The sequence below is a fragment of the Amblyomma maculatum genome, chromosome 4 (assembly GCF_055883805.1).
Source record: "Amblyomma maculatum isolate TAMU_Amacu chromosome 4, ASM5588380v1, whole genome shotgun sequence".
Taxonomy (NCBI): domain Eukaryota; kingdom Metazoa; phylum Arthropoda; class Arachnida; order Ixodida; family Ixodidae; genus Amblyomma; species Amblyomma maculatum.
Window position 1 is genome coordinate 42,333,579 of NC_139347.1, and position 26,989 is coordinate 42,360,567.

A 26,989-nucleotide genomic window follows, 5' to 3' on the forward strand; every position below is an offset into this window, starting at 1 on the left:
CACTCTCACAGCGAACATAGGGCGCTAGTTTCTAGCCAGTTTGTGTACCTTTGGTTGTGAAAACTGCTTTACGCTTTTTACCCGTGCTTTTTACCAACTTTTTATAACCAATTACGTTAAAAACGACAATCGAACCGTTATGAATAGAAATGACCCAATCGGAGATGTTCTTCGCTTACAGCTGAATCTTAATCAATAATATTAGGTTTGTCAATCACTTAGGTATTAGTTCTGTCGCTTTGTCGATGATTGAAGCAATTGAAGTTCCCGCACCTTTGCACTAGTTTTGTGGTATGATGACCACATCGGAACTCACGCTTCTTCGCGACTCATTCCGGACTCTGAGACGCGCACTTCGTCATGGTGCCGCCTTCATTCCATGAGCAAGGACACCAGTGCAAAGCAGGGTTCTGAGGAAATTTGTGAGTATCGGTAATGTTGCCAGAATATTTTTAGGAGATGTTGGCCTTTGGACGTGTGAGTTGTGGTGAGGAGGAAGAGAAAGTGAAACTGCCGCTTCTATGGCTGTCTACCGTTTTTTAAGGGGGAGGGTGTGCTAGGTCACTGTAGTGCTGCCCAACCTCTCCTCGCTTCTCTGAGTGAAAACGTATACGCTAGCTAAAATATACTGACCACAGAGTGGGTCATGAACTGATATTAACAGGCACTTTAAGCTTGACCGTCACCTTAGAACGTCTCGTGAACGCAATGTTGGTTAGGCTTAGCCGTAATGCAGAACTATTAGAACGGAGCACATCGCTGAACCTGCGTTAGCCCAAGTTTACCGGGCTGTTGACCCTGATTAATTATATGCCCAGATAGTGCCGAACATTAAAATACAAAATTGCATATTTAACGCGTAACGGTGCATGTATCTGTCACACTTCTCGGTGGACACCTGACCCGCGCCGTAAGGGAAGGGAGGGAGGCGGGAGTTAATGAGAGAAAATAAAAAAATTCTGGGGGCACTTTGGCTCACTGAAGTGCTTCAAGGCGAAAGCCTTGTTGTTGTTGTTGTGGCTGTAGGAAAAAGGAAAATATTTTGGATTGGAAAACATTTATTGTCAGCAATGAGCGATTTGTGGGCGCTACACTTAGATGGCCTAAATGCACGGGCTTGGTACTGGCTCTGTAGCTGAACCACCTCCGCTGTCTCGTGCGGACAGAAGAGAAAATAGAGAAGAAAGGAAAAAGAAGAGGGAGAAAAAGAGGCGCGCCCCAACAACAGCTGTCGTCCACCACCGAAACAGTGGCGGGTGCAATGACGGCCTACAACAGATAAAATTCGGTGGCTGGCTAGCCGCCGTCACAAGCGGCGTTGACCTACCGTCCCAGACCCGTAGGGCCAGGAACTGCCACCCTTCACCAGCTCCCCGCGGAAGCCTTCCCCACCGCGCTGCTTAGGCATTCACTGCGAGACCTTTTTGTGATTTACTAGAATTGTGACAGATATTGCGCCTTTTCTTTGTTGTCAACCAATTTTAAATGCTGTACTGCGTCTATTTCTATATATACTCTGTGGTGCAGCGTTCGAGGAAGCCCAAATGAAAGGCGCCGCACGGACGCCTGTATCGAACGCCCGGCGGGGCAGCTTCGCATATGCGTGTGTGCGTGTGTGTGTGTGTGGGGGGGGGGGGGAGGATAGTCTCTCTCTCTCTCTTTTTTTTTAGGAAGAGGAGATGGGGTACTCTAGGGAGCCTCGATGCAAAACAGCGTATTCCATATCACTGAAAAGGGTGAACGCTTGTAAAACATGCTTTCTCTGCGAAGCATATTCCGTACGTTCTCTCCCCGAGCAGGTCGTTGAACCGAAGCTGGGGTAACGGAGGAGACCGGCGACACCGGGATCGAACCGTACGTGGCGAGGCTAATCACATGGACGTTGGTAGAGACCGCGTCAGCAGAGGAGTTTTTCTGTACAGCTGAGACACAGCGCTTCAAACTATTCATCGTGGCAGGTTGTATCTAGCTGTTACTTGCGGCGAAATCATTTCATGCAGTCAACATCTCTCTACCGCGTTGTGACGACACTGCTGGAGACGCCGTGTAAGCAGCTGGGTATTTTGAAATGCCACAAGCGTACGTGTCCGCTATGAAACACCTAGTTAGATTCCTAAAAATTTACTCGACCTTATCTGTCGTGCTCGAGTCGGTGGTCTTTGGACCACGTTTTGAAGATTTGCCCGGGGCAGAAAATTAGGGCTTGTACAAGTTAATCACCTCGTTGTCCTCACCACCGACAGTAAACTCCATGATCAGATATATTTGCATTCAGTGTTCTACCAACCATGTCTACGGGTCATGCCCCAGGGCGGCACGACGGATGTTTCACCTTGCCCTTGGAAGTGATAAAAAAAAAATTAGCTGGGGTTTAGCTTTTGTTAAACCCGGTAGGTTGCGTAAGCAAGGCCGACATAGCTTCTCTTTCTTCTTCTTCTTCTTCTTCGGCGCGGCGTGGCTACCGACCGGGTTTACCCGACGGCTTGAAGAGGAAGGAGCCCTATCTGCGGTCGCTCTAAAGATCAAACGTGGCTACCGGCCGGGTTTGCGCGACGGGCTGGAACCCGGCGTAGTATTGCTAACTGTGCTGTGCGATGTCAGCACAGGTGGTCGAAATTTTTGGAGTGCTCCCCTACGGCGTCTCTCGTAGCCTGCGTCGCCTCAGGCTATGAGAGACCGTGCCGTAGTGAAAATTTGTTACTGGGAATCTACTGGTTCGTACTGGGACCATAAAGAAACCTGCTGGTTTTCACTGGTTTCTACTGGAACCATTAGGAAGCCTAATGGCCTTTTACTGGAACCATTAAGAATTCTTAATGGATTTCTGCTGGGAAGTAGTAGGAGAAACTTGTACTGCACACGTTGAAGCCATCTTAAAGCTATGCAAGCAGGTAAATCCCATCATGCTTGAAGAAGACAAAGTCGGCCACCTCCTGAAAGGAATAGCGGAGGACTTTTATAATTTTCTTATTAGCAAAGAGAGCCTAAGCACCACCGCTGATGTTATAAAGCATTGTAGAACATTTGAGTCGCTTTGGGACGTTAAACCCCACAAACCAAACCAATCAATAAGAATCTAACAAGACATCTCGTACATCAGGACATGCGAGACTGCCAGAAGCGCTTCCACGCCTCTACCGTCTTGCCGCATCATCGAGCCCAAACTGGCGCGAACTCCCTGGTGTCTTGCTTGCTTCAACTTTAATTGGAGCGTTATGAAAGCTACGGCAGGGGTCGTGTAACTTCCGAGACAACTATTGTTCATACGTCGAAAATCAAAGAGGTCAGCCACTGAAAAGCCGTTCTGACTTGGGAATGCGAATTCGGCTTTTAGTAGCATTATTTTATTAAAACAGGAAAACATTAGCATGTGGCTCTAGCAAAATATCGACCGCGGGAATGAGCTGCAGAATGTGTGTGTTTGTCTGTGTGTGGGGGAAGGGGATACTCCTATGAACACAAAGGGAGCAGCAATGCGCTCCGTCGTAATGACGACGGACATTGCGCGATTGCATGACGAACCCTGTAACCATAATTATGTAGCACATTTCTCCTGCGTTTCAGGAATGCTGCATGATTAGCACATGGCGCCTGTACTCACGTGCAACCTGGCCAAGTGTCGAAAGAAGCTGACTACAGTTGCTTGGGTATGTCGTACCTCAAAGCGTATCATTTTTATCGCATTTAATTTTTTTTCGTTGCTGGTGTTTAAAACCGTTCTCGTCCTTCTTTTCAGGTTACTTCTTGTTCTCGTATCCTTTTTATAGTACATTCTAAAAATTGCGTGCTGCTGCGAAGCTCTTCAGGCACGAACCTTGTGAGGAGTGAGTGCATGCTTTGGTTGCTTCACATGATCGACCTTATGTCTTACGCACATGAGGTTGAAAACCTGTCTGGAAAGTCGCTGGGATCACGTGGCAATAATGCCAGAAGAGTGTGACGACATCGCTAACCCTGCCTATATTATTTGTAAAGAACTGGGATTAGGTTGTCTCCTTAGCAGCCATTCAGACGCTTTCTGCGAGGAAGACGCCTCTCGGGAGCTAGCTGCTCGCCCCGTCTGCCCGGCATGTAAGTTCGTCAATGAGCCGCCATGTGCGGTCCAACCCCTGTGTCCTCTTTCGCATGCTCTGGGCGGTAAATAATATATATGTCTTGAAGTGAGCCCTACGTTGGCACAAGCGCCAGTGCATGACTTGTCAGATAAGATGCGTCATATTAGAGACGCATGTAGAGGCGGCATCTGGCGGCGCTTTCAATCCCAACTACCAGAACGGTGTCTCAAAGATTGTGACATTACTGTGCTTTTGCTTTTCCTTTCCGTGCTTTCTATACATTTCACTTGGCATCAACAAACGCCTGTCTCGAGTCAAAAAGAAGCAGGAGCTCTCACTGTCTTCCCGCGCTTTGCTTTGTTATACTATATGTATATGAGAGCGACAGCAAAGCGCTCCATGCATGGGTGTAATTATAATCGTCTCCATTCTTGTTTAAAAATGTTAGTTGGATGCTTTTTGGTAGAATTCACATCATTACAATTGCTCTATATGTCCGCGGCTTCGCTCGAGCTGTCTGTCACACTTTCGTGGCACGCCAGTCAGCAGGATTTTCATTCCTGTACATTGTCTCTCTCAACGATAAGGTGACGCAGTCGGTGTGCGCCGGCAAGCATTTCAGCCTTGTCAAGCCACACATTTGCCCCGTTTTCAACTGATGGATAAAACATTTTTTTTCTCTGCCGTTATGGTGTCATGATCGAACACAAATTTACCCCGCCTCATTAGAGTGCCTTAGAGCGCGATCCGTGCTCACCGATATCCGTTACCGCGGTGAGCCGGTCATCTCCGCTATTAATGGCTTCGTGGAGCCATGGAGGCCTGAGCTCGCAACTTATACCGCGCAGACGCTTTGGGTGCCTACATAATCAGGTCACGATAGGGATCCACGGATCGCGCTATGTCGTCTCTGGAAGCTTAATTATTCGATTGCGCTAAAGATCCCGTTCCACAAAATCCGGCGTCGGCGGAGTTGTGAGCGAAAAACCACGTACATGCCTCTGGCGGGTGACATGGTAAGACTGGTCGGCGGGCTGTGTCTTGTGTGACGTCACGAGGTCACATGACATAGCTGAGTCAACCAGAGCTGCCAGCCTGGCAGCTCCTTTGAGATGGGAGAAACAGGGCGTCTCGGGGCTGTTTGATACTGCACGTTAAAGAGCCCCGGGTAGTTGAAATACGGCGTCCCTCATAGCCTGAGTCGCTTTGGGAGGTTAAACTCTAAGAGCCACACCGTCATTTGAGATGGAAGAGTGAGATGGGAATGAACTCTTGGACACGCAGGGACTTTAATATCTATGTCGGGTGGTGTCTCGCATACAGTGGTGGCTTATGACATTGTAGTTATTATTTGGGATATAATAGAGGCAGAAATTAAGATACCAGTGCTTAGACGAGCAGCAAAATGCATGTACACAGGACGTGGATTCCACAAGGAGAGCTGCAAGCGGGACTCGTAACGCTCTAACGCCATACATTTTTAAGGCCGAGCCTAAACATGGTTGCTCCGAATAGCCGACAACGAAACATTTCCAACAGGGCGCCCGCTGTTGGCCCGCGCTGCCCCGTCGTATTCTCGCAATCTTGAAGAAGTAAGAATGACTTGAAAATGAAAAGGTATGACGCCATAGCGTATTAACGTGCCTGCGTGACAATAGGGAGCTAGCACGAAACGCTGAGAGCGCCATTTTCCTGTACAGTGCAGCAGTCGACCATGGAGCGGGCCGCGCAAATAGTGTCAAAGCTATGGTCTACTGTGCGGTCGTGAGCTGTAATAGCCGAACGCAGACTGAAGTTCAAAAGGTGAAGTCCGGACAAGACGACTGCGGGTTTTTCAAAATCCCAAAGGATACGCTTGCACGAATGCGACAAGACCAGCGATAGGAACGTCGCAGACGAGAGTGGAGTATGCGTGCACCTCGAATGTTGTACATTGAGGCACGGATTGCTGAAGGAGCTCACCGTTCTAGCTTCACGTGTTCATTTTGCAGGTCGGCCGTCTAAACTTTTCGATGACTGCAATCCTGACACGAAATGGCGTGCATGCATACACTTGGTATTTGTCCGGATGTCTGTGAATGCCACCTGTTGATGCGTGCAAGCCATTCTCGTCTGCGACGTTCCGATCGCTCCTGGTCTTAACGCATTCGTACAATGTTTTTGTTCGGAATTTACCTTTTGCGCTTTAGTATGCTTCGGCGGAGCCGACGACCGCACTAAACCATCGCTTCAGCACTATTTGCGCGGCCCGCTCCACAATCGACTGCTGCACTGTACAGGAAAATGGCGCTCTCAGCGTTTCGTGCAAGCTCCCTATAGGGGCAACGTAAATGCTATGATTCTGATATCGTACCTTCCAATATGAAAGGAGAGGCCTGACTTGGCAGCTCCTGCGAAACGTGACGTCCGACAACCTATACGTCGATCCAGTCAGTGCATGGCCACAGCTGCCTGCTACCGCCTGTCAGGACCATGCTCGTGATTTTTCGCTCACAACGGATATTTGGTGAGGGAGGCCTTTAGCATTATCGCTTCAAAAGTCTAAATCGAGAAACGCTACTTGCCTTTGATATGTCGCCGCTGGCTTCCGGACAAAAAGAGAGCACAACAAATGACAGCAAACAGCGGTCTGGCCATCGCCTCCTCTAAACAGCACAGCTTGGTAGCAGCCAGCTGACTTGTATAAACAGTTCTTCTGCTAATAGATCCACCAACATATATTGTCCACAAGATATTTAGACTTCATTTAAAGATTTTAAAATAACATATAAGAGCCCAAAATCACTTTATTCAGGACTTTTTATCTTCATATTTGCGCTCTTAAGTTTTCGTCTTTTGAAATAGTTGAACACGCGCGGACGTCGTCTGCTACGGCGCGCACCACAGTCGCGCTGCCTAGCGCCGGTGCGCGCATGAGCGAATGCGTGTTGCAAGTGGTCGTTGATAGAGGGACTGCCTCTTGACAGTGTAAGCAGTGCATAAAGTACAAGCTAATTCAAATGAATTCAATAACATGCTGACATACGAGTGCGAGAAAAGCTAAAACAATCAGTGCGTTTCACTGCTTCAGAAATAACGAACGGCGAGTGTTTATTTTCAGTCCATATCTGGCGCCTCAATCTGCAAATCTCTTTGAAGAACAACCGCGCGATGTGTCAATGTCACTGGTTTGCGCGTTTGATGCGTTCAAATCAGTGGTGCAAATCATGTGTTTAACTCACATTTTGAGTTGCCCCTGACTTTTTCTAAATAATTGTTTTACTTTCTTGCCTTTTTAACTCGACTGAGACTTGGAACTTTGCATGGAGGGGATTTATGCGAGCGACTCGCTTTTGTAATGAGTTGCAGATATCATCCCTCGCCCTCATCCTCAAATTAGAGCAAAAGGCAGCAGTTGAAGCTCAGAAACTTCTTGTAAAGCTACAAGTACGTGCACGTACCTGCTAAAAAAAAAAAAAAAAAAGATCCTAACAAGGATATTATATGAATATCCATGCATATACTGATCTCTGAGAGAAGAAAATCGCCCGGATGTCGCGGAGGTCAACAAATGGTATCGGACAATTATAATTATTTGTAGGCATCGTGTAGATATGAATGGTTGTCTGAAAATCGCCCTTTTTTTAATTATTGTTCAGATATTTATATCTATTCCATGCCATTATGGGCGCCTTCCATTCTGCTTGGTTGAGGTGCCACTTACAGTGGCTTCTGCGCGTAACCATAGGGAATGTATTTCTCTTTTTTACACACAAGCAAGTGCTTTTTGCATTGCGGCAAAGAACGGTGCATTTATCTCTACAGTTCATGGGAGCAGTTTGCAGAGTCATTTAGCTGAAATAAGCGACTTCTAGCGAAACTGAATTTGCGTGCAGCGTCAGCTAATAAACAGGTCCCCTGATTTTTATTAATATCGGAGGGCCTTGACTTCCAATCGATACTGTACCTAAAGACGAAGGAGAGTAGAAGGCATGCATTGCGAGCGCAATTGCATCTCTGTAATTTCTTCCGGTGCATGTAGTCTGGTTCTGCCAGGCTGTTTTGGTTAACGCGAACGAACCTCTGCCAGTCAGATGCTGCTATGCATCGGAGCATCAAGAAGCCGCGACTAATTGTTTTATTTGCTGCATATAGTACCGCTAGTATGCCGAAAAGAACACAGATTTGCAATGAAGGCCTAGCATGTCCAAGAAATTACTTGCAATTGTTACTTAAGAAACACTAAGGACGATCGCTATCAGCGTATTTGTAATTAATTTATAAGTGATTAATCGCTGATTAGCATCCACCGAAGCCTGTCAAAACTGCAACGCTTTCACGGATACTTATACGTCTGTCACACGAACATTTCTGATCCTCATTGAACCCGGCCGGCATTAAACTCAGTGCAGATCGAGGTTATCACATGACAACTTTCAAGTGCAGTCGAGCCCGGCCCTGCTTGACTCGAGGCCGCTTCCTCAAGCGCTCTTGAGTTTTCAAGCACATTCGAGTGCGGGCGCCGCCACCCTCGACGCCACTTCTCAATGGTCATTCAAAACGGCCGTGTCATGACTCATGGGACAAGGAAGTAAGCAAAAAATTACACTTAGTGAAGCCGGTGATAGAGGAATGGAAATCATGTACTCACCAAGAGCGCTTCATCGAAGTAGTTTTATGTCGCCTCCGAATCAGTCACACTCATTTAACACACAACTTCATACTCACAAAACGAGATGTACCCACATGCGAACTCTGCGGAGAAGTTGTCACCACTAACCACATTTTAATTACATGTACAAAACTTGGAACAACTAAGGCAGAAACACTTCCCACAAATTTATAAAGAACACACCCCACTGCACCCAACCTTGCTATTAGGACAAAAGTCGCTCATTGATACTTCCCACGTTTTTTTTTTTTTTTTTTAATCCTTAAAGAAGCAAAGCTTTTAAGCAGCTGTAAAATCTCTAACTGTTTAATTTCAAACCTTGCTCTTGGCGCATGATGACCTGAGTCGCCTATGTGCCATAAAACTCAACACAACACAACACAAAACGGCCGTGTAGCACCGGATGCTCCAATCCTTACTCAATGTACCGTCTTAGCCAAAAGTAACCAAGCTGCATGTTTTGCTTCTCATTCGTGTTATAAAGCAAATAAGGATTCCCGCTTTATTACAACTATAGTTAAGAAGTGAGGTCAGGTGCTCAACTTTGCATTGCAGAGATTTAGAGCTTCAGAAGTGGTATGGATCTGCTGCCACACGGCTGAGAAGCAGATCCTGCAGCCTGGTTACTTTTGGCAAAAACGGTGCATTCAGTTCAATTAGGATCGGAAGTGTTCGCGTGGGAGAGGTATAAGTGTAACGAAAAATCGCCCAGATTCTGGATTCGAATTCGAGTCCGCCGCCTATTCGGGACAGTCGTTTTACCTAATTAATGCTCGCTAACCTGGAATTCTAGCAAATCAGATGGCGTCGCAAGGGCGATTTGATCAAGAACTCCCAGTGAGAATGGTATTGTTTAAAATAGTTCACTTAAGCTGAGTGTATTTGTAATAAGGAAGTAATTATTTAATAATTAAAACATTGCTTTGGAGACCCTGCCAGGAAAGGTGGTGGTGAAAACGTTTAATAAAATAAGGAGTTACATGAAGGTTGCTCTGGGATCAGGCTTAGCGCCCTTCCCCTCACAAACACTAGGTGGAGTCCCTAGTACGGGACCCCAGTGGCTTCCGCTGCCGCCATTGCTCTTTTGACCAAGGCCTTTTGGGCTTTCAGGTCGGAGCAGGCGAGTAGGGTCGCCTCCCAGTCCTCCCGGGTGGTGTTTTGGTTAGGTGCAAAGGCAGGGTTTGAGGGGCACGCCCACACCATGTGGAAAAGGTCCGAGGACATTTCCCCGCAGTGCGGGCACTCCCCGGAGAAGGCACTGTCAAAGTGTTTAAGTGACGCCGGGCACATCATGATATTCGTAACTGCCAGGAAACGCAACCGGAGCTGTCGACATGCTTGCAGCGTTATATGCTTTGTACCGATCCAGAACCACAAGGATACAATATATATAGAACACAAAGGGATCAGTTTCAGAAGTCAGCGATAACACTTGTTTCGCGGGGATTACTTTGCACGAAGAAGAAAGGCCAATCACACGTTCGATGCTCTCTCCAGTAACATGACCTATGCGTACGCTCGTTCCCTGTCGCATTTCCGCTTTTCTTGGTCTTGGTGCGGCTGCACCTGAGGATCGACGCTCGCGCACACTGACATTGTTAAAAATTGGGAAGGCTAAACGTACATTTACATATGGCAGTTTCCACGTGAAAATGGAGGCACCGCTTCCGGGCGGAAAAGCACTTTTCCCGTTGCGTTTCCATTTCCACTTCTAGCTCGAAATGTTTTCTTCTTTTTTTCGCCGAAGAACTTGCCTCAAATTTCTAGGCACGCCACATAGACCGCTTCTGATTTTCGTTATGATCCTGACATATGTTTAGAGTCGATTAATGTACTTTAGGTACTATACCAGAAAAGGAAGCGCACATCTCTCTCCGTGGATACCTAAACAGCATTTCCATGGGGGAAATGAAGAAGTATGGGAAAGAAAGAGTCGAGAAAGAGGCACAGCAAAGGGCTCAGGATTATTTAGGACAACCTCGGATTCTTTAACACGCGCTGACATCGCAATACACACGGACGTCTTTTGTGCTTCGCCTTCATCAAAAAGCAGCCGACAATGTTTTGACTGACTGCGTTATACGATTAATTAATTAATTAATTGATTGATTGATTGATTGATTGATTGATTGATTGATTGATTGATTGATTGATTGATTGATTGATTGATTGATTGATTGATTGATTGACACTGTAAGCTCAATGGGGTCGCTTGCACGAGCGTGATTGAGATCACTGCTCAGGCAGCTCTTTTTCTGGCAGGCGGTGCTCAACTGCCGGGCAAGTTTGACCTGGTGCGCGTGGATGTTGATCCGCCTGAGCATTTTCGCCAGGTGAGTACGATATGACACGTCAACGACGAGAAGATGTCATTTAGCGTCATAGAGCACTGTGCGGTAGTCGACTGTCGCAAAGCGCGCTTTGCCGCGAGAAGGGTAAAAGCGTGCAAAGAATGTCCATTGAAAACTCTCTAGTTAAAATCTTCTGTACGAAAATATATGTCTCTTCTACTCCTCTGTGTCCTATGGCGTTTAAAGTTTGCGCACATTGCAGTTACCTACTCATATGGCATGTATTTAACGTTACTATATATGTAGGACGGGCTACGAGCAAGAACGATCAATATGGCACACAAGAGGAACTTTTAACGGCCAATAGTAAGCGCATTTGACGCGTAAAATTTTAATTGAAATGCTTACCAGATTGCTGTTTTAGAGTCAAACAAAATTACATTGTTTAACGCATGGTTCGCAGATCGAGGGGCGGGGTAATAAATGGCTACTCTACAACTGGATGTATATACATTCAAAATACCTCCAGCAGGCTTTCGTAGCAATTCCCTTTGAGCCAGACCAGTTGGGCAGACACGCATTTCGAGCGGTCGCAACGCAAGAGCGCATGCGTGGATCTGGTACGATCGTTCAAATGTATGTTTCATGCGACTATTCGCAATTACGGCTTGCGTCGATCTCCATGACCCTCGTAGCGAAAGCTACACTACCTGTGTGAGATGTCCTGCGGAATTTCTTATGACGTCATGGGAGCATATTGCATACGTGCTGCCTTTAGATTCGTAGGATGATGTCGATGTATTCGACAGCTAATGTGCCGCAGAAGTCAGCGTATTGTCTTTCACACTAGCACGTACAGATCACTGCAACGAACCCCAAAAAAGCCAGACTTTTCAACTAGCAGTGTTGCTCAGGATTCGTCATTCGAAATTCGATCTGTGACCGAGGTCTCATGAAAGTTTAAACATAAAAATTCTCTCATATGTGCAGATATGAAAACTGTATATATGACTCCATAGCTGAAATGGCACATCGCAGCCACTCTTACGATTATTGAACCGATAAATAATAAGCCCTCAGAGTATTTGGGACGACAAAAATGCATCCTGTGTTGATGGAGAAAATTTTGTATTTTACAAACGTCATTGAAGGAAAACGCTGCCACTTAGTAATAAAATTTGTGGCCGATTAGTCTCGATTTTTTTTTCTTTTACGTGTGCTTTTGCAATAAAGACTCCTTTGCATTTTCTTAGAAATTTTAACCTCCTATTTTGTAGGAAAAATACTTGTTCTGGTGCGCCAAGGATTGTGAAAAACAAGCTAAAAATATACAGAACACGTTAAAACTCCACAAGTACAAATGGAACTTGATAAGAGTTATTTGCGATTGCTTTTTGTTTTCGAAGCTTTTACTTTTATGTTTCGATCAGAAGGGTGCGGATATCTCCACAACCGGTCTGCATGGTCACATCATAAGAGGCAAATAAGCGTTTTAAAATCATTGCTGACGTCTACACTGTACATGCTCTGGCGTGCATGTCTACGGTCGACAGATGGTGCTGACCGGCCACAGCCCGGAGACTGTGATGGACGCATGTTCCCGTGCTCTGGCATTCTGGTCGTACCAGATGAGCCAGCAGGGGGCCTCCATGGAAGCGTCCCTCGAGCGCAGCCGCCACAGGGCCACGCAGCTGGAGCTGGCCGTAGAGCGCACCACCAAGGAATGCAGGGGTACGTGTTTCCCCCGGTGTTTGGAATTCTTTTGTTCGCTTATAAAGGCTAAATGAGTGAGGAACCATAGAGCGAGATAAATAATTCCTTCAATTAACGCCGCATGCCTTATGCCCACGGTGGCAAACTATCTGGCCCTTTTTTAATGCGCAAGCATTGTACGGCAATGTAGGCGGGTTTCTCGTAGGCATGAATTTTTCGGCACTGTAAAAGAGATACTGGCTGGTATATCGGAAAGATAATGGTACCATCGGACAGAGCGTCAAGCAAAATTGAGCAATTATCACAAAACAGTTGATTTGCTTTAATTAGGTAATTAATTAGAGCCAATAACAATAATTGGTTCACAGAAAAGGAAAAGCGCTGCATCTGTCACACTTGTTCAGTGGACACCTGAACTGCGCCGTAAGGGAAAGCAGGAAGGAAGAGTGACAGTGAAAACATAGAAACGAGAGCCGTAGTGGAGGACTACGGAGTGATTCTGACTACCTGGCGATCTTCAACGTGCACTGACACCGCACAGCACACGCACGCCTCTTCGTTTCGCCTCATCAAAGTTTAATTAGAGCCAGTTAAGTGGTTTACAGGAAATTTAAATATCAGGCAACCCTACGTCCACATAGTGCTCGGCCATGTCAGCTGCCAGCTACCGCCTGCCAGCCATACATGGCAAAATTACTTTTTAAAAGGAATTAAATTAGATTACTAATTACTTTGCTGAAAATCGCAGAAAAGTAATTAAATTATATTACTCATTACTGCTAAATTAAATTACATTACTGCTCCCAAAAGTAATGAAATTACATTTTAATTACTTCTACTGAGTAATTCAATTACTTTTAAATTACTTCCTAGTTTCAATCCATGCAAAAACTAAGTAAAGCTATAACCAAAACATTAACTTGTTCTCCAGACGCGAAGCACATACAATTTTTCGTTTTCCCGCCAAATTCCTCTTTCCTACAGCACTTGCCATTAGAAAAACAAGACAACAGCAAAAAAAAAAAAAAAAACAGAAGCATGGTCGAACAATTGTGAAATCATCGGCGAACCCAGCCTATTGCTTGCCCGAAGCTGTTTACGCCATTTGAAGGCCCGAAGAAACTAGGTTATTTATTGCCTCCGTAGTCCCAAGAACCGACGTCGGCACCTTGCGCACACTGCTCAGTAATGCTCAAGCCCCGGTGCCTCACGTCATGGACCCTTCTGCCTATCTCCCCCAACTCCAATCCTCCTTCGCCCCGTGGTGTTGAGTGTAACCAGGCACCACTGTGCCCTAGCCGACGCAACAGGGAGTGCCACTGCGCCGCGCTCCCAACTATATAGTTTTCAACTCCGGCCTTCTTGCACCATCTGTCTCTTCGGCATTCCCTTGACGCCTTGTATCCTGCTGCTTGGAGAATGGTTGCCATGGGATAGCCGCACAAAGTGACCCTGCTACACACGAGGTCTCAGACGCACTGTTCTGCACAATTCTGTCTCCTTTTGCCGATCCGTTACGCTGGCTTCGGCTTGCCGCACGTCGTTCCTGCTTTCGCGGCACTCTACTTCGTCATCTATTAAAGGAGTAGTGGCGCACTTTAGTAAAAGTAATTTCGAAAGGCGTTAATTACTTTTGCTGCGAAATTACTGCCAAAAATTAATTCATTACATAACTAAATTACCGAACCAAAAAGTAATTCATTACATTACAAATTACCGGGAAAAGTAATTAAGTTACAGTAATATCATTACTGTAATTCAATTACTGCCCTGCTGCCAGCGCCATGCTCGTGATTGCAGCACACACGGCGATATCCGGCTTTAGCTAACAAAGTGAAGCTATCGCTTCAAAAATGAAGGAGGAGGACAATAAGGCCCAATAATTCGATTTCTGTATACAATCAAAACTCGATTTAACGAAACCCGATTTAACGAAAGTCTCGATTTAACGAAGATATCGTAATTCCCCCTCAGATAGGATACGATGCTTTGACTAACTCGAAATAACGAAATTAATTCTACGATATGTCCCGATTTACCGAACCTTTTTTCGAGAAAGAAGGTGGAGAGGGGCTATTTTCGGCCTATTTTGTAGAGAGCACACCAAAATTTACTGGTTGCGAGCCCACGGTAACAGCGCGGGGCACCTTAATTCGTCCTGCTCTTTTTTTTTTTTTTTTTCAAACTGCGCGGTGCAAAACGAGTTGTAGTGTTTAATTGAATTCACCAGATGGTGCCAGCGGTAAAAAAAATAAATAAATAAATAAATAAAGAGATGTCGCATTCCAAAGGGCGGTGTTGCACTTCGGTGCTTTTTTTTTTTTCTTTTTTTTTTTTCTTTTTTTTTTCGTGGCGTGCTTTGTGTGGTTCATTCGCCATTGTGCTTCTGCTGATTTTTTCCCGTGCCTTTGACTGCATGCTTCTCACAAGCTCAGCTTGTTAGGCCTACGGTGCTCCGTAGCTCTTCATACTTACGAGAAAGCGGTGCGTTCATTGCTCACTAAGCACACGCAGGCAAAGGTCGTCGACTTCATTGGTGGAAAATAAATTTGTAGTCATCTCGTGCTCTTTTTCGGGAATAATAATTTTTGTTTCTTGTGGGCTACCGGCACCGGTCATTTTTGCTGGCCACATTTCATTTTGGGAGCATTAAGGATTTGCAAATATGATGCCGCGGTAGCCTCACTCTTTTTAACGAGGTTCCCGATTTAATGAAATAATTCACGGCTCCCCTCAACTTCGTTAAATCGAGTTTCTAGGAGCCTGTGTTTGAGCGCTAATTGTTCGGAAACTCTTAAATGAACTTGCTCTGTGCAACACACGGAAGGCATTTTCACTTAATCATGTAACTCTGAAAGTTCATGTCTTTGCGCCACTACATTGCAGCCGAAGCAGTGTATTAATTTCTCCTTCAGTTTACTGCAAGGCTGTGTTGTCACCATTACCTAAAACAGAATATAATCGCTTTCATCGGTGAACTTCTGAAAGAAAATGACGTCCTTGCAGCAGCGTCGTATACAAAAATCACGATTCAGTTTGCGTCAAATGTTGCCATGCTGCATGCGCAGTCAAAGAAGCAGGCCGGATGCAAATATTCAAAAGACAGCTGATGGATACTCATACCAAAAAGATACATATTTCAGTATTTCTAACGGCCCTGATATTAATTCTGATCATCCCGACATGCGGGACGCTTAAACCCGTTGGACTGCAATTTGTTGCCTTCCGCATGAAACCGTGTTCGAAAAAGACAGCGTTCAAATTTCTTTGTCCGTGGCCTAGTACGAGATTCAGCCAGGTAAACCACACAACCCACCCATACCTCATTACCCTATTCATTTTCCAGATACCTGAGGCTGGAGGGGCGTAAAATATCCCACACCACACAAGAAATTGACAACTGCCGATCGAGGCCACTGACTGTTGCCTGATCCAAACTAACACGTAAAACTAACATGTCAGTTGTAAGATACCCTCTGTTTTCCCTTGGTGTTGCGCCTGCCCCCCACTCTTTCCCGCAGAGCAAAACCAGCGAACCTGCCTCATATAGAACATATATGCATACGAGCAGTGGAAGGCGGCGTTGTCCATCGAGGCCTTGGACGCCCAGCTAATGATCGTCTGCCTAACCCGTGAAGCAGCAAAAGCCAACAGAGCCCTCGACTAACTGAGCTGACCGACCTGCTCATCACAAGCTTCTTTATTTCCCATTTTCCATTCACCTTTCCTTTAAAGTTTTACCGCACCTCACCTCAGCCTAGCAAAACTCAATCTTCGCAACCGGGCGACGAACTTGCGATCTCGTGTTCAGCAGCACCATATTGCAACTCAAACGAGCAGCATAGCCACTGAGGGGCAGTGGACCAGTTTTCAGAAGTCGTCCGCGGGGATTGTTTAGAAATTGTAAATAAAAAAAAAACATGAACGAAGAAATAAGCGCGCTCAAGCACACCCCTCTTCGACGACATGTGAAAGAGCTTTTTTTTTTTTTTTGGAACCTCTGCCGGGCATGAATCACATGACCATAGATGGTGCATTCTTGACCGCACCTACTGTGGACAGCGTACGGATAGTTCTCTGCCACCGTGAAAGGAAGGCGGGCATAATTCACGTTCCAGTGCAGTGCGACGACGTTCACCGCTAAGAAGGTATCTCGGGCATCTTATCGTTGCCAGAAAAAAAAATATATAATAATAATGCGAGCATCATGCTCCGAAACGCTCAAACTCTGAAACGCCGAAAGTTCGGACGTGAAGGACCGCGCAAGCCAGCATGAGCGTATTTGCAAAAAAAACTGGTCGCTGTAAATAATGTACAAAGCTCCCTTGTCCTTTCTTCCTATCGCTTCCCTCTGTATTTCCCCTCGCTATCGTCTCCCTATCCCCTTTTCTTTCTCGCCGGCTGCCGCTCAGGTGCTTCAGATGTTAGATAGCAGTTGCCGCGGCCTGGAACACCCCTTTCCTTCTTTTTGATTAATAATACACCACTACCACCACCATCTTGACGGTCACCGTCGGCGCTGTTTCTCCGCAGACAACCTGCCTCGTCGAACGCCTGACATGTGACCTCACGCGACAGCCCCGCGCGTTCCTCTGAAACTGTCGACTCGGCTGCTTGGCGAAAAAAAAAAAAAAGAAAGGAGTTGGTGGAGGAGAGAAAGGAATGGTGGATTAGTGTCCATTCAGAGAAAAAGCGTTTCTAATTCTTTCTTCTTTTTCTTTTCTTTCTTTTTTTTTTTTTTTTTTTTTTTTTTTTTTTAGTCAGGGCTGGCGACTCCAATGACGCTCACGTTTACGCCTTACTGCCCCTTGGCCATGGACAGGTTCCTTCTTGACTCGTTTCTATGAACGATGCAATTGCGAAAGTAGACATTTCCAAAATGTGCGTCGCCACATTTCTCACCGGACTGCTTCCTGAAGCTAGTGCAAGTGCGATGGAAGTTCTAGATATGGCGATGCCCGTACTGGAAAAGTACATATGCAATCCAATCCATAAAGCGGCTGCGCTTACTACGAACGCCCTATTATTACGGACGAGGTCCGGCCTTTCGTGTCAGATGAAAAAAAAAAAAAAAAAAAAAGAACAAGAACAAGAAAAAAAAAACATCACTATGTGATTTGGCAAGTACTCGCAGATTATGACTAGCATCTTGCCTGTACTTACCTGGGACTGAAACGTGGAGGCTAACCAAGAGGTTTCACGCAGAGGGCTGTGGAAAGAAAAGTGGTAGGGGTAACATTAAGAGATAGAAAGCGTGCACAGTGGGTCAGAGAAATAACTCAAATTACCGACATTCTAGTGGAAATCAAAAAGAATTGGGCATAGGCAGGACATGTAGTGCGAAGAGAGGATAACCAATGGTCGCTTAGGGTAACAAACTGGATTCCAAGGGAAGGAAAGCGTAACAGAGGACTGCAGAAAATTAGGTGGGTGAATGAGATTAAGAAATTCGCAGGGGTCAAGTGGATACAGGCCTTCGCCCTGGAGTGGGTATAGTCAGGCTGATGATGTGATTACAGCGAATGAGGAGGAGCCGTAAACTCGTCCTCGTTGTCGAAAGTCTTGCTCTTCCTGTAGAATAAATTCCACTACGCGGACTGGGCTGCTGTGGAAGGTGACGCAGACGCTTACATGCGCAGAACGCGTGCGTTGCGTGCTTGGGAAGCCGCAGACAGTTGACATGCACACTTAAACTGCCGTTAGGTGTATCTAGGAATACGACTCTTTGTTTTTTATTATTTTTTCATATTCTATACACTTTTCTTGGTGTTCTTTTCAGCAGGCAACTTTCGTTTTTTTCCCGCTTGGTGAACGTTAATTAGTTTCTATGAATTACTAATAGCTTTTTTTTTTCTGAGACATAGTGATAATTGTCTGGTAACATAATTAATTGAGAGGGGTGAGGGTTTCTTATGAGGGGAACATTGCTTCTTGCACCTTTTATCGGCATCGTCAGTCGATCTAATTGCCATAATTAAAATGGAATTTAGTTATTAAAACAAGTTTAGCATCTATAGCGATATTTAAAAGGTTAATTAGGTAATTTAGCTAATTATTCATATAGGCAGCATTAAAAATGCTAGCAGTTAGTTTAGATAGATGCTAACAACTTCTACGCGAGTTCAGTTCAAAAATATGCTTAGGATTTTTTTTAATCATGGGCTCTCTTAGCTGGTACACCCTCTACGCTGTGATATCGTGTACTTATAGAAAGAAGTTGGTTGGTTGGTTTGTTGGATTTAACGTCCCAAAGCGACTCAGGCTATTGCGAGACGCCATAGTGGAGGACTGCGGAACTTTCGACAGACAGATCGCGCGCGCAACACAATGCACCAGCTGCCGGGGTGGGGCGCCCGGCAGCATACGTCCAAGGTAGCACACACGGAGCGTATATACATGTATATACATCAATGGTACTATATATATATATTGCAAACAATTGCAGTGGCCGCTCACGCGCAGACATTTGTGGACAGTGCTCGGACACTTGCACGCGAGCGACGCGAACTTGTTGACCGTGTGTACTTTGTAAATGATGTACAAAGCTCCCCCTGTCCTTTCTTTCTATCGCTTCCCCTCGCAATCCTCTCCCTATCCCCTTTTCTTTCCCGCCGGCCGCCGCTCAAGTGCTTCAGTTTTTAGATAGCAGTTGCCGCGGCCGGCAGTACTGTTTTCCTTCTTTTTGATTATTTAAAAATAAACCACTACCACCACCACCAATTTCGACCACCTGGAGTTATTTAACGTGCACTGACATAGCACAGCACACTGGCGCTTTGCTTTTCGCCCCCCAAGAAAAGCGGCCGCCGAGGCCGGGATTCGATACCGCATCCTTGGGAACAGTAGTCGAGCGCCTTAACCATTGCAGATATCGTCAATATATAATGAGGAGGCCGCATGCATCAGACAAAACGCGAGCGGAAGTTGAAATTCAGAATCTTGGCTGTCATACATTATCATTAACAGCAACCATAGGGTTGGTGGAGAATACCTTAGTAATCTGCGATTCGCTTGCTAAGTAACCCAGGGGATGAACTGCAAAGAATGGTTGATGACCTAGACAGGACCAGCAGAAAGGTAGGCTTGAAAATCAATATGCAGAAGACTAAGGTAATGTTCAACAGCCTCGGGAAGGAACAGCAGTTTACATTAGGTAGCGAAGTACTGAAAGTAGTAGGCGAATATGTCTACTTAGGACAGGTAGTAACCGCAGATCCGGACCATGAAAGGGAAATAACTAGGAGAATAAGATTGAGACGGAGCGAATTTGGCAAGTACTTGCAGATCATGGCTACAGCTTGCCGGTATGGCTCAAGAGGAAAGTATGCAACAGTTGCATCTTACCTGTACTCACCTATGGGGCTGAAACGTGATGGTTAATGAAAAGGATTCTACTTCAGTTGAAGACAATGCAGAGAGATATGGAACGAAAAATGATAGGTGTAACGTTAAGAGATAGCGTGCGAAGTGGGTCAGAGCAATAACTCGAGTTAATGACATTCTAGTGCAAGTCGAGAAGAAATGGGAATGGTCAGAGCAATCAGTGCGAAGAATGGATAACCGATGGTCGCTAAGGATAACAAATTGGATACCAAGGGAAGGAAAGCGTAGCAGGGAGTGGCAGAAAGTCATGCGTGCGGATGAGGCTATAGAAAGTTAGCAGGGGTCAAGTGGAGGCAGCTAGCACAGCAGTGCCTGGTTAATTGGACGAATATGGGAGAGCTTTTCGGCCTGCAGTGGGTATTTATAGTCAGGCTGATGATGACGAAATACATTATCGTAGGGTTGTTGCGCTGGATTGAGTGAGAGGGCGAGGTATCACGTCTTCTTATTACCGACGGCAACAATGGGCTTGCCGCTGAACTGTCGAGGTATAGCCAAAACATATGGCGCTGTTTTGTAACGTGTATGCATCGTTCCACGTCAGCGTCTGCACGTGTAATGGAGAAACCTATTTACCACCAGGCAGACATCTCCTGTTGCCATTAAAATATATATATATCTCTCTCTATTTAAACAAGCTGGACGTGAGCAGAAGACGGCGACAATTTGAAGCCCGTCCACAGAGGCATGTGACGTTGTGGTTTAGTTGCCTAAAAACGCTCAAGTGCAATTGCCAGCTACTGTGGGCTTCGATCTTTAGTCGCCCCTGAGCAAGGGACCGAGTTGGTCCCGAAACGTCGGGTTCTAATAAATAATTTGGTTGGTGATAAGTGTTTCTCTTCTGTTTCAAGTACCCAACCAGGCGGAGTTCCGCCGAAGATGTTCTCCTTCAAGCAATTGTAATACGTAGTGCAACTGTACCACCATCTCACCACGCCCCCCTTTACTCCGTACTTTTTTTTTTCTTTCACTTTACCTGGCGTCGGGAGCAGTACACGCAGAAAGTCTACCGTATCCGATACGTTCAATAGCCGTCTAACAAAGTTACAACTGACAACTGTTAAAAGTTACTTCGTTTGCCTAGGCAGCATGAACGCGGGCGATGAATGCGGATGTCGCCATTTTTTTTATTTTTTTTTTTTGCATTTTATATTAACAATGCTCGGGGGCTGTGACGACCACAGGTATCGTGTGGTAGTCTTAACAGCCACCTTTCCACGATAAAATTCACCGGGAATGATGCGAGAAAAAAAAAAAAAACGCATGCAAGACACACCGTTGTATGCGACGCAAAAACAACATCTTGGTTTGGTTTGGTTTGGTTTGGTTTGGTTTGTTGGGTTTAACGTCCCAAAGCAACCCAGGCTATGAGAGACGCCGTAGTGGAGGACTTCGGAAATCTCTACCATCCGGGGCTCTTTAACGTGCACTGACATCGCACGCACCATAAAGTACGGTAACGACTTGAAGTGGTCAATTACTTAAAATTGATGGATGGCTTCATCGCTTTAGAAAATCGTTAATTAATTATTTAATCAATAACATTAATTGGTTAATTGGCAAATGCATATAGAAATGAACACGCAGCAACATAATCGATAGAAGAGAAATGCTTTCGCATTAGTGCCCTTAAGTAGACTTTAGTGCACCACTGGATTTTTTGTTTGTCTATCTTGTGCTTCCTCATACCATGCAGTAATTCATTAATGTATGTGTGAGCAGGTAAATAGTAAAGCTGCAATTTGGATCGGAGAGGTAGCAGAATTCTAAATTAATTTAAGATGTCTTTCGACCACGGAGATAGAAGCTTAATATACAGGTAGCCGATTACATAACCCACATACTCAGACCACTGCAATGTTCCTCAAAAACCCCACCAAAATGTTTCATCGACTTTTCAGGACTAAGAAAATGGCTCAAATTTTAGCGAGGAACTGTCCGATGCATGTCTTCTTGAGGTATGAACGCTTAGGCCTAAACAGGACGTATTTGGTTTTCTTACATATATTTTAACAACATTCAGCTGAAGTCTGCTAAGCCAGAGTTCCGCCAGCCAGCAATCAGCTCTATCTTGTACATTCTTTAGATTATGTCCTAAAAAAAAAAAATGGTGGTGGTGTAATTAGTGTGCACTACAACTTTTGTGTAGGAATAATAAGTCCTTTATACGCAGTAAAAATAAAACAGGGCCCATTATTGAGCCTCGGGTCACTCCATTCAAGGTTCAGCCCATATTCGATTAAAGACCGTCTACCACTGTGTATTGAGGTCGTTTATCAAGGCAACTATATATAAGTCTGAAGTGCACCCCTCTTAAGTGACAGTGATTTTTTTTTTTTCCTGCGTATCATGTTTTATGTTGTGGGGGGTTTCTACGGAGTTGCGGCTCTGCTCTCAGAGCTGAAAGCCACTCTGCAAGCTCAGACCAAACTGGTGGCCCTAATGAACAGCGTTTATCGGAGAGCTCTCCACTTGGTCTTCTTCGGCAGCGCGGTCATTCAATTAAGCGGGCAGAGTTCAAGGGGGCATCACCTCAGCGAGCGGGCACCTCTCCCGAATTCTCCGCCACAGAGGGTGCCGGCAAGAAGGGAGAGAGCCGCGAGCATGAGAGGGGAGCAGTGATGAGTTCGAACCGGCTGATACATTTCCACGATTGTTAAAAGCTTTGCGCAAATTATACTCTAATTTCATTTTTGTTTTAAATGCGCCACATTTGGTAATCCTACCTTTTTAAAATCCAAAGCGTTTTTTTTTTTTTTTTTTTTTTTTTCTGGGGAGGAGGGAGGGGGGGGGGATGTTTTGTTCTAGATTATACCTTCGGCAAAACAGAAAGGACAAAAAATTTGCCTTGCAGCCATTTGTAGGGAGGAGAACTTGACGCCGAATCAGACGAAACTAAAGCGAATTGCAATCCGAAGTGTTTTTACGTGCCAATACTTTATGCGAATTGCTTTCGAAACCCCCTAGTTGCACGGTTGAATGATGCCTGCGGACAGCGCGCTAAACGCTATTTCTGTTGCTTTCTGCACCACACTCTTAAGGGAACGTTCGACCGCACTGAAGGAAGACAGTACAGTTCTAACTGCACTGACACTGACTGCAGTAAAGAACAGGTATAGAGGTACGCAATGGGAAATGGATGAGGGACCATCTTCGCGGACCACTCTCCATTTGTCGCGTGTGCTCTTCGCTTTCCGTCATAACGTCAGCAGACGCAGGGGTGCTCTATAGTTGGTTGACGGTTTCGGATGATTCGGCCGTCCGCAACCAGCTAGGCGCCCTCGGGATCTTGAATGCTGCGCGATTTTAACGCGAGAGGGGCTGGACTGAAAGCGGGTGGTGACGGGTCGCTGAGGAGGCTGTTGAAGAACACAGTCGAATGCGCCCTGGTATACCGATTCTTTTCTTTCTGACAAGCAGGGACAACGGGAAAGGCGAGAAGCTTGGTTATTTTCCCATCTATGAGAGCCCAGTTCAATTTTTCATCCTTTTATATATATATTTTTTTCATATTTCACTAATGCGACCAGAGCGACCTAAAGGAGGCGTCTTAGTCGCACATAATTCTTTTTTCGGCTATTGGTAACAAAAAAAAAATAAAAAAAAAACACTCGCTACCTTGGGAGAAAAAAAAAAAAACTTATATGGGCTCAGTGACCACTCAACAAAGCTGCTTTAATTTTAGTTCGCTTATATGCCAGCTACGTCTTGATACGGCCTGTTATTGGTAAATTTTCTTCTTTTTTTTTTTTTGCCGTCGCAAAAGATAGCAGTAGCATGAAAATAATATGGTACGCTACTGCAAAGTGTCCCGATATGTATATATGCTATCTTGTATTGCTGGTATTTCTGAAGAAACACCGTTTATCTCAATGAGTACAATGGTATCTCTCTCTCTCTCTCTCTCTCTCTCTCTCTCTCTCTCTCTCTCTCACACACACACACACACACACACACACACACACACACACACACACACACACACACACACACACACACACACACACACACACACACACACACACACACACACACACACACACACACACACACACACACACACACACACACACACACACACACACACACACACACACACACACACACACTTACACAAACACACACGCGCGCAGCCGAGATGCCTGTGTGTCTGCTTTTCATGTACTCGTCGTTTCCCCTCTACGCCAGTCCTCGCAAGACATGTCTGACCAACTTGCACAAACGTTTATTCTTCTTACTTAACAGTGTATCCGTAACTGCTAATCCGAGCACTCTTTCTTTTTGTTCCAGTGCTGAAGGAGCAACTTCAGGGTAAGTGGGTGCAGATGTGGGTTATCCGTCGCTTCGTCGACGAGGCATATGCACTTTGCGTTTGCCTCTGGCTGCGCTGTCGCAGGTTTGGAGCGCGAACGTGCCAAACTGCGTCAATACGTCGAGGAGCTGCGCGCTCAGCTGGAGCGGCTGCAGGGCGCTGGAAAGGCTGCAGCTGGCGCCAGGGTGGCTAGCCCTGCGGCGCCGGCCGCTGTCACTGCGCCATCGCTCGACCACTTGCAAGCTTTGTTTGGTGACGATAATCAAGGTTTGTGGGGAACTCACTCACTCACTCACTCACTCACTCACTCACTCACTCACTCACTCACTCACTCACTCACTCACTCACTCACTCACTCACTCACTCACTCACTCACTCACTCACTCTCTCTCTCTCACTCACTTGATGTCCTTATTCACTCATTTATTCCCCTACTCCCTTACCTCAGTTCAGTTCAGTCGTTCAGTCGTGTCCGACTCTTCGTGACCCTATTGACCATGTCACGCCTTACCTACTCGCTCATTTATCAATTCATCCGTTGATTTTCTTTTTTTTTTTCATTCAACATCATTTAAGCTATCTTTGAGTTGTTAATGACACTATACCCTATCTGGGCACACCAACAGCCTGCTTTAGCTCGCGGTAACGTTTTTTTGCCCAGGAGACTTCTTCCTACGGCCGGCGCAAAACCCTCGTCCCGTGAGGCAGCCCAAGCCCCCGTGCTGCGATCGCCACTGAAGAAGCCGTGGTCCGGATTGTATTCACTCTGTTCAATCGAGAGCAGTCGATTAAAAATGTTCGACGCTTTTTGTTCAAGCGTTTCGCCGTGCTCGTCTTCTTCATGATTACACGTGTTCTTGAATTCGAAATTACGAAGTGCCTGCTGATGCCAGTGGTTCAAGCGGGGCGTAATCCAGACCGTGAAATTCCGCTCAGGTACGATGGCATTTTACTTTGTCCCGACTCCCGAGACCAAGTGCGTCTATCTTTGCTAAATTTGTCTGTCCTTGTTGGGCCGGTATACATCAACGCACTGTACTTACTCTAGTTAGTTGGGCACTTCATAAGGTTTCGCGCCGTTTCAGATTTTTTCGCTCTGTTTCAGGCAGTTCCCTTGAAGCTGTGTCGCACGCAGGAGTTGTGCCTTGACGACGTTCAGTTATACTATGGCCCGCCGTCAGCGACTCAGTGCCGTTAACAATGGAATGCGCCTCACGGACTTGGCTGTCCTTAAAAACGGCAGGAACGATGTGGTTCGAAAGCGCATTTAAAACTGCAAGCAAACGCTAAAGCGGCCACACGCAGCCAATCAACTGAAGCCCGGCAGTAGTGGACAACATGATACAAAGGCCCATTTTTTACGTGAATGGCCCAGGGGCTATTACCGCGTGTAACAATTAACTGCTGTAAATTGTAGCAGATGATCGAAAAACAACAATAAAAACAGGCGCGAATAGAGGCAAATATAATTGCTGCACTTGTTCAATCAGTCACCTCGCTCATTTGGGTACGTTTCTAATTTTACGTGATGGAATTTATAATATGGTAATCCAATTTTCTTTAGACACTCTAAACGTAAGTTCTAAGTTGTTATTACCACACTATAGGTTTCATAACGAATGCTTCTTGACAAAGCGCGGAGATTGCAAGATGGATTGAGGAAACATTTATCTGTAAACAAAAAAGAAAAAGTGGATGGGCAGGCAGAAGAGGCCTGGCACTTAATTATTCCGTTGGCATACTCGATAATGTGTTTTGAATATACCGAGTTTCGTGAATACTCCTCACTGGCCTTTATCGAATGCGCTACTGTAACACCTTTCTTTGCATTTTGAAATTGAATACTGTAAACTCCACAATACAGCCTATGGGATATGCTTGTCTAAAGATTAAAATTTTTGGCTTTTCGGGCTACCTTTGGATGCTGCCTATAAAATATTTTCTTATTTCGCTCATTATAGCATTGAATTTCTAAAGCGACAGCATGTGCCGAATGAGGGCAAACTAGTAAAGATGATTACATTTTCAAACAAAAATCTCATGCGGACATATGGATGAAGACTGTAGATCAGAAATGACGGTATGTGAGATGCCTTACAGTGCGTCAAGAACAGTAAATGGTGGATGGAAGTGCGTCAATAAAGCCAAACAATGTCTTACTGTGGTAGCGCTTGTTTTGGACTGCGACAAGAAATATGAGCATGTTGCATGGTCTGAAATGCTGAGCAATCTGCGGGCAACGTCTACACTTAATGCCTGCTAACCGCCGCCACTTGACAGGTTTTGAGAAATAAAATTGTAAGTACTCGTATGTGGTTCGCTTCCCTTTCTGGTCGGCAGTGCGGGTATTTACACGCGCATGCATGCACACTAAAAGCACATAAATGGTAGGCAGCACCGCTGTCCTGCCCGCATAATGTGGCCCGAGACATACGGTATCCTGCTCGTTGGCAGCGAGGCCACTGACAGCCGAATAGTCGTTCCGTTTAAGCGATAAATGACTGTTCTTCCCATCAAGTCTCAGCACCTGAGCCCTTGTCTCATTGTCCCTTTTTCCCTCACCCAAAGTTTGCACACATCCCGC

The 26,989-nt window shown here is 45.7% G+C and overlaps 1 protein-coding gene across 1 annotated transcript; it reads left to right on the forward strand.

Annotated features, from left to right (window-relative positions):
- The first annotated feature begins 23 nt into the window (after positions 1-23).
- Positions 24-25,202, forward strand: LOC146190843 (E3 ubiquitin-protein ligase CCNB1IP1-like). Its single transcript, XM_084601216.1, has 9 exons — positions 24-422; positions 3,565-3,647; positions 3,737-3,752; positions 4,012-4,071; positions 10,969-11,039; positions 12,551-12,728; positions 24,384-24,404; positions 24,490-24,672; positions 25,067-25,202. Exons 2-9 carry the CDS (start codon positions 3,585-3,587, stop codon positions 25,141-25,143), a joined length of 669 nt encoding a protein of 222 aa, XP_084457342.1. The 5' UTR covers positions 24-422; positions 3,565-3,584; the 3' UTR covers positions 25,144-25,202.
- Positions 25,203-26,989: the final 1,787 nt, after the last annotated feature.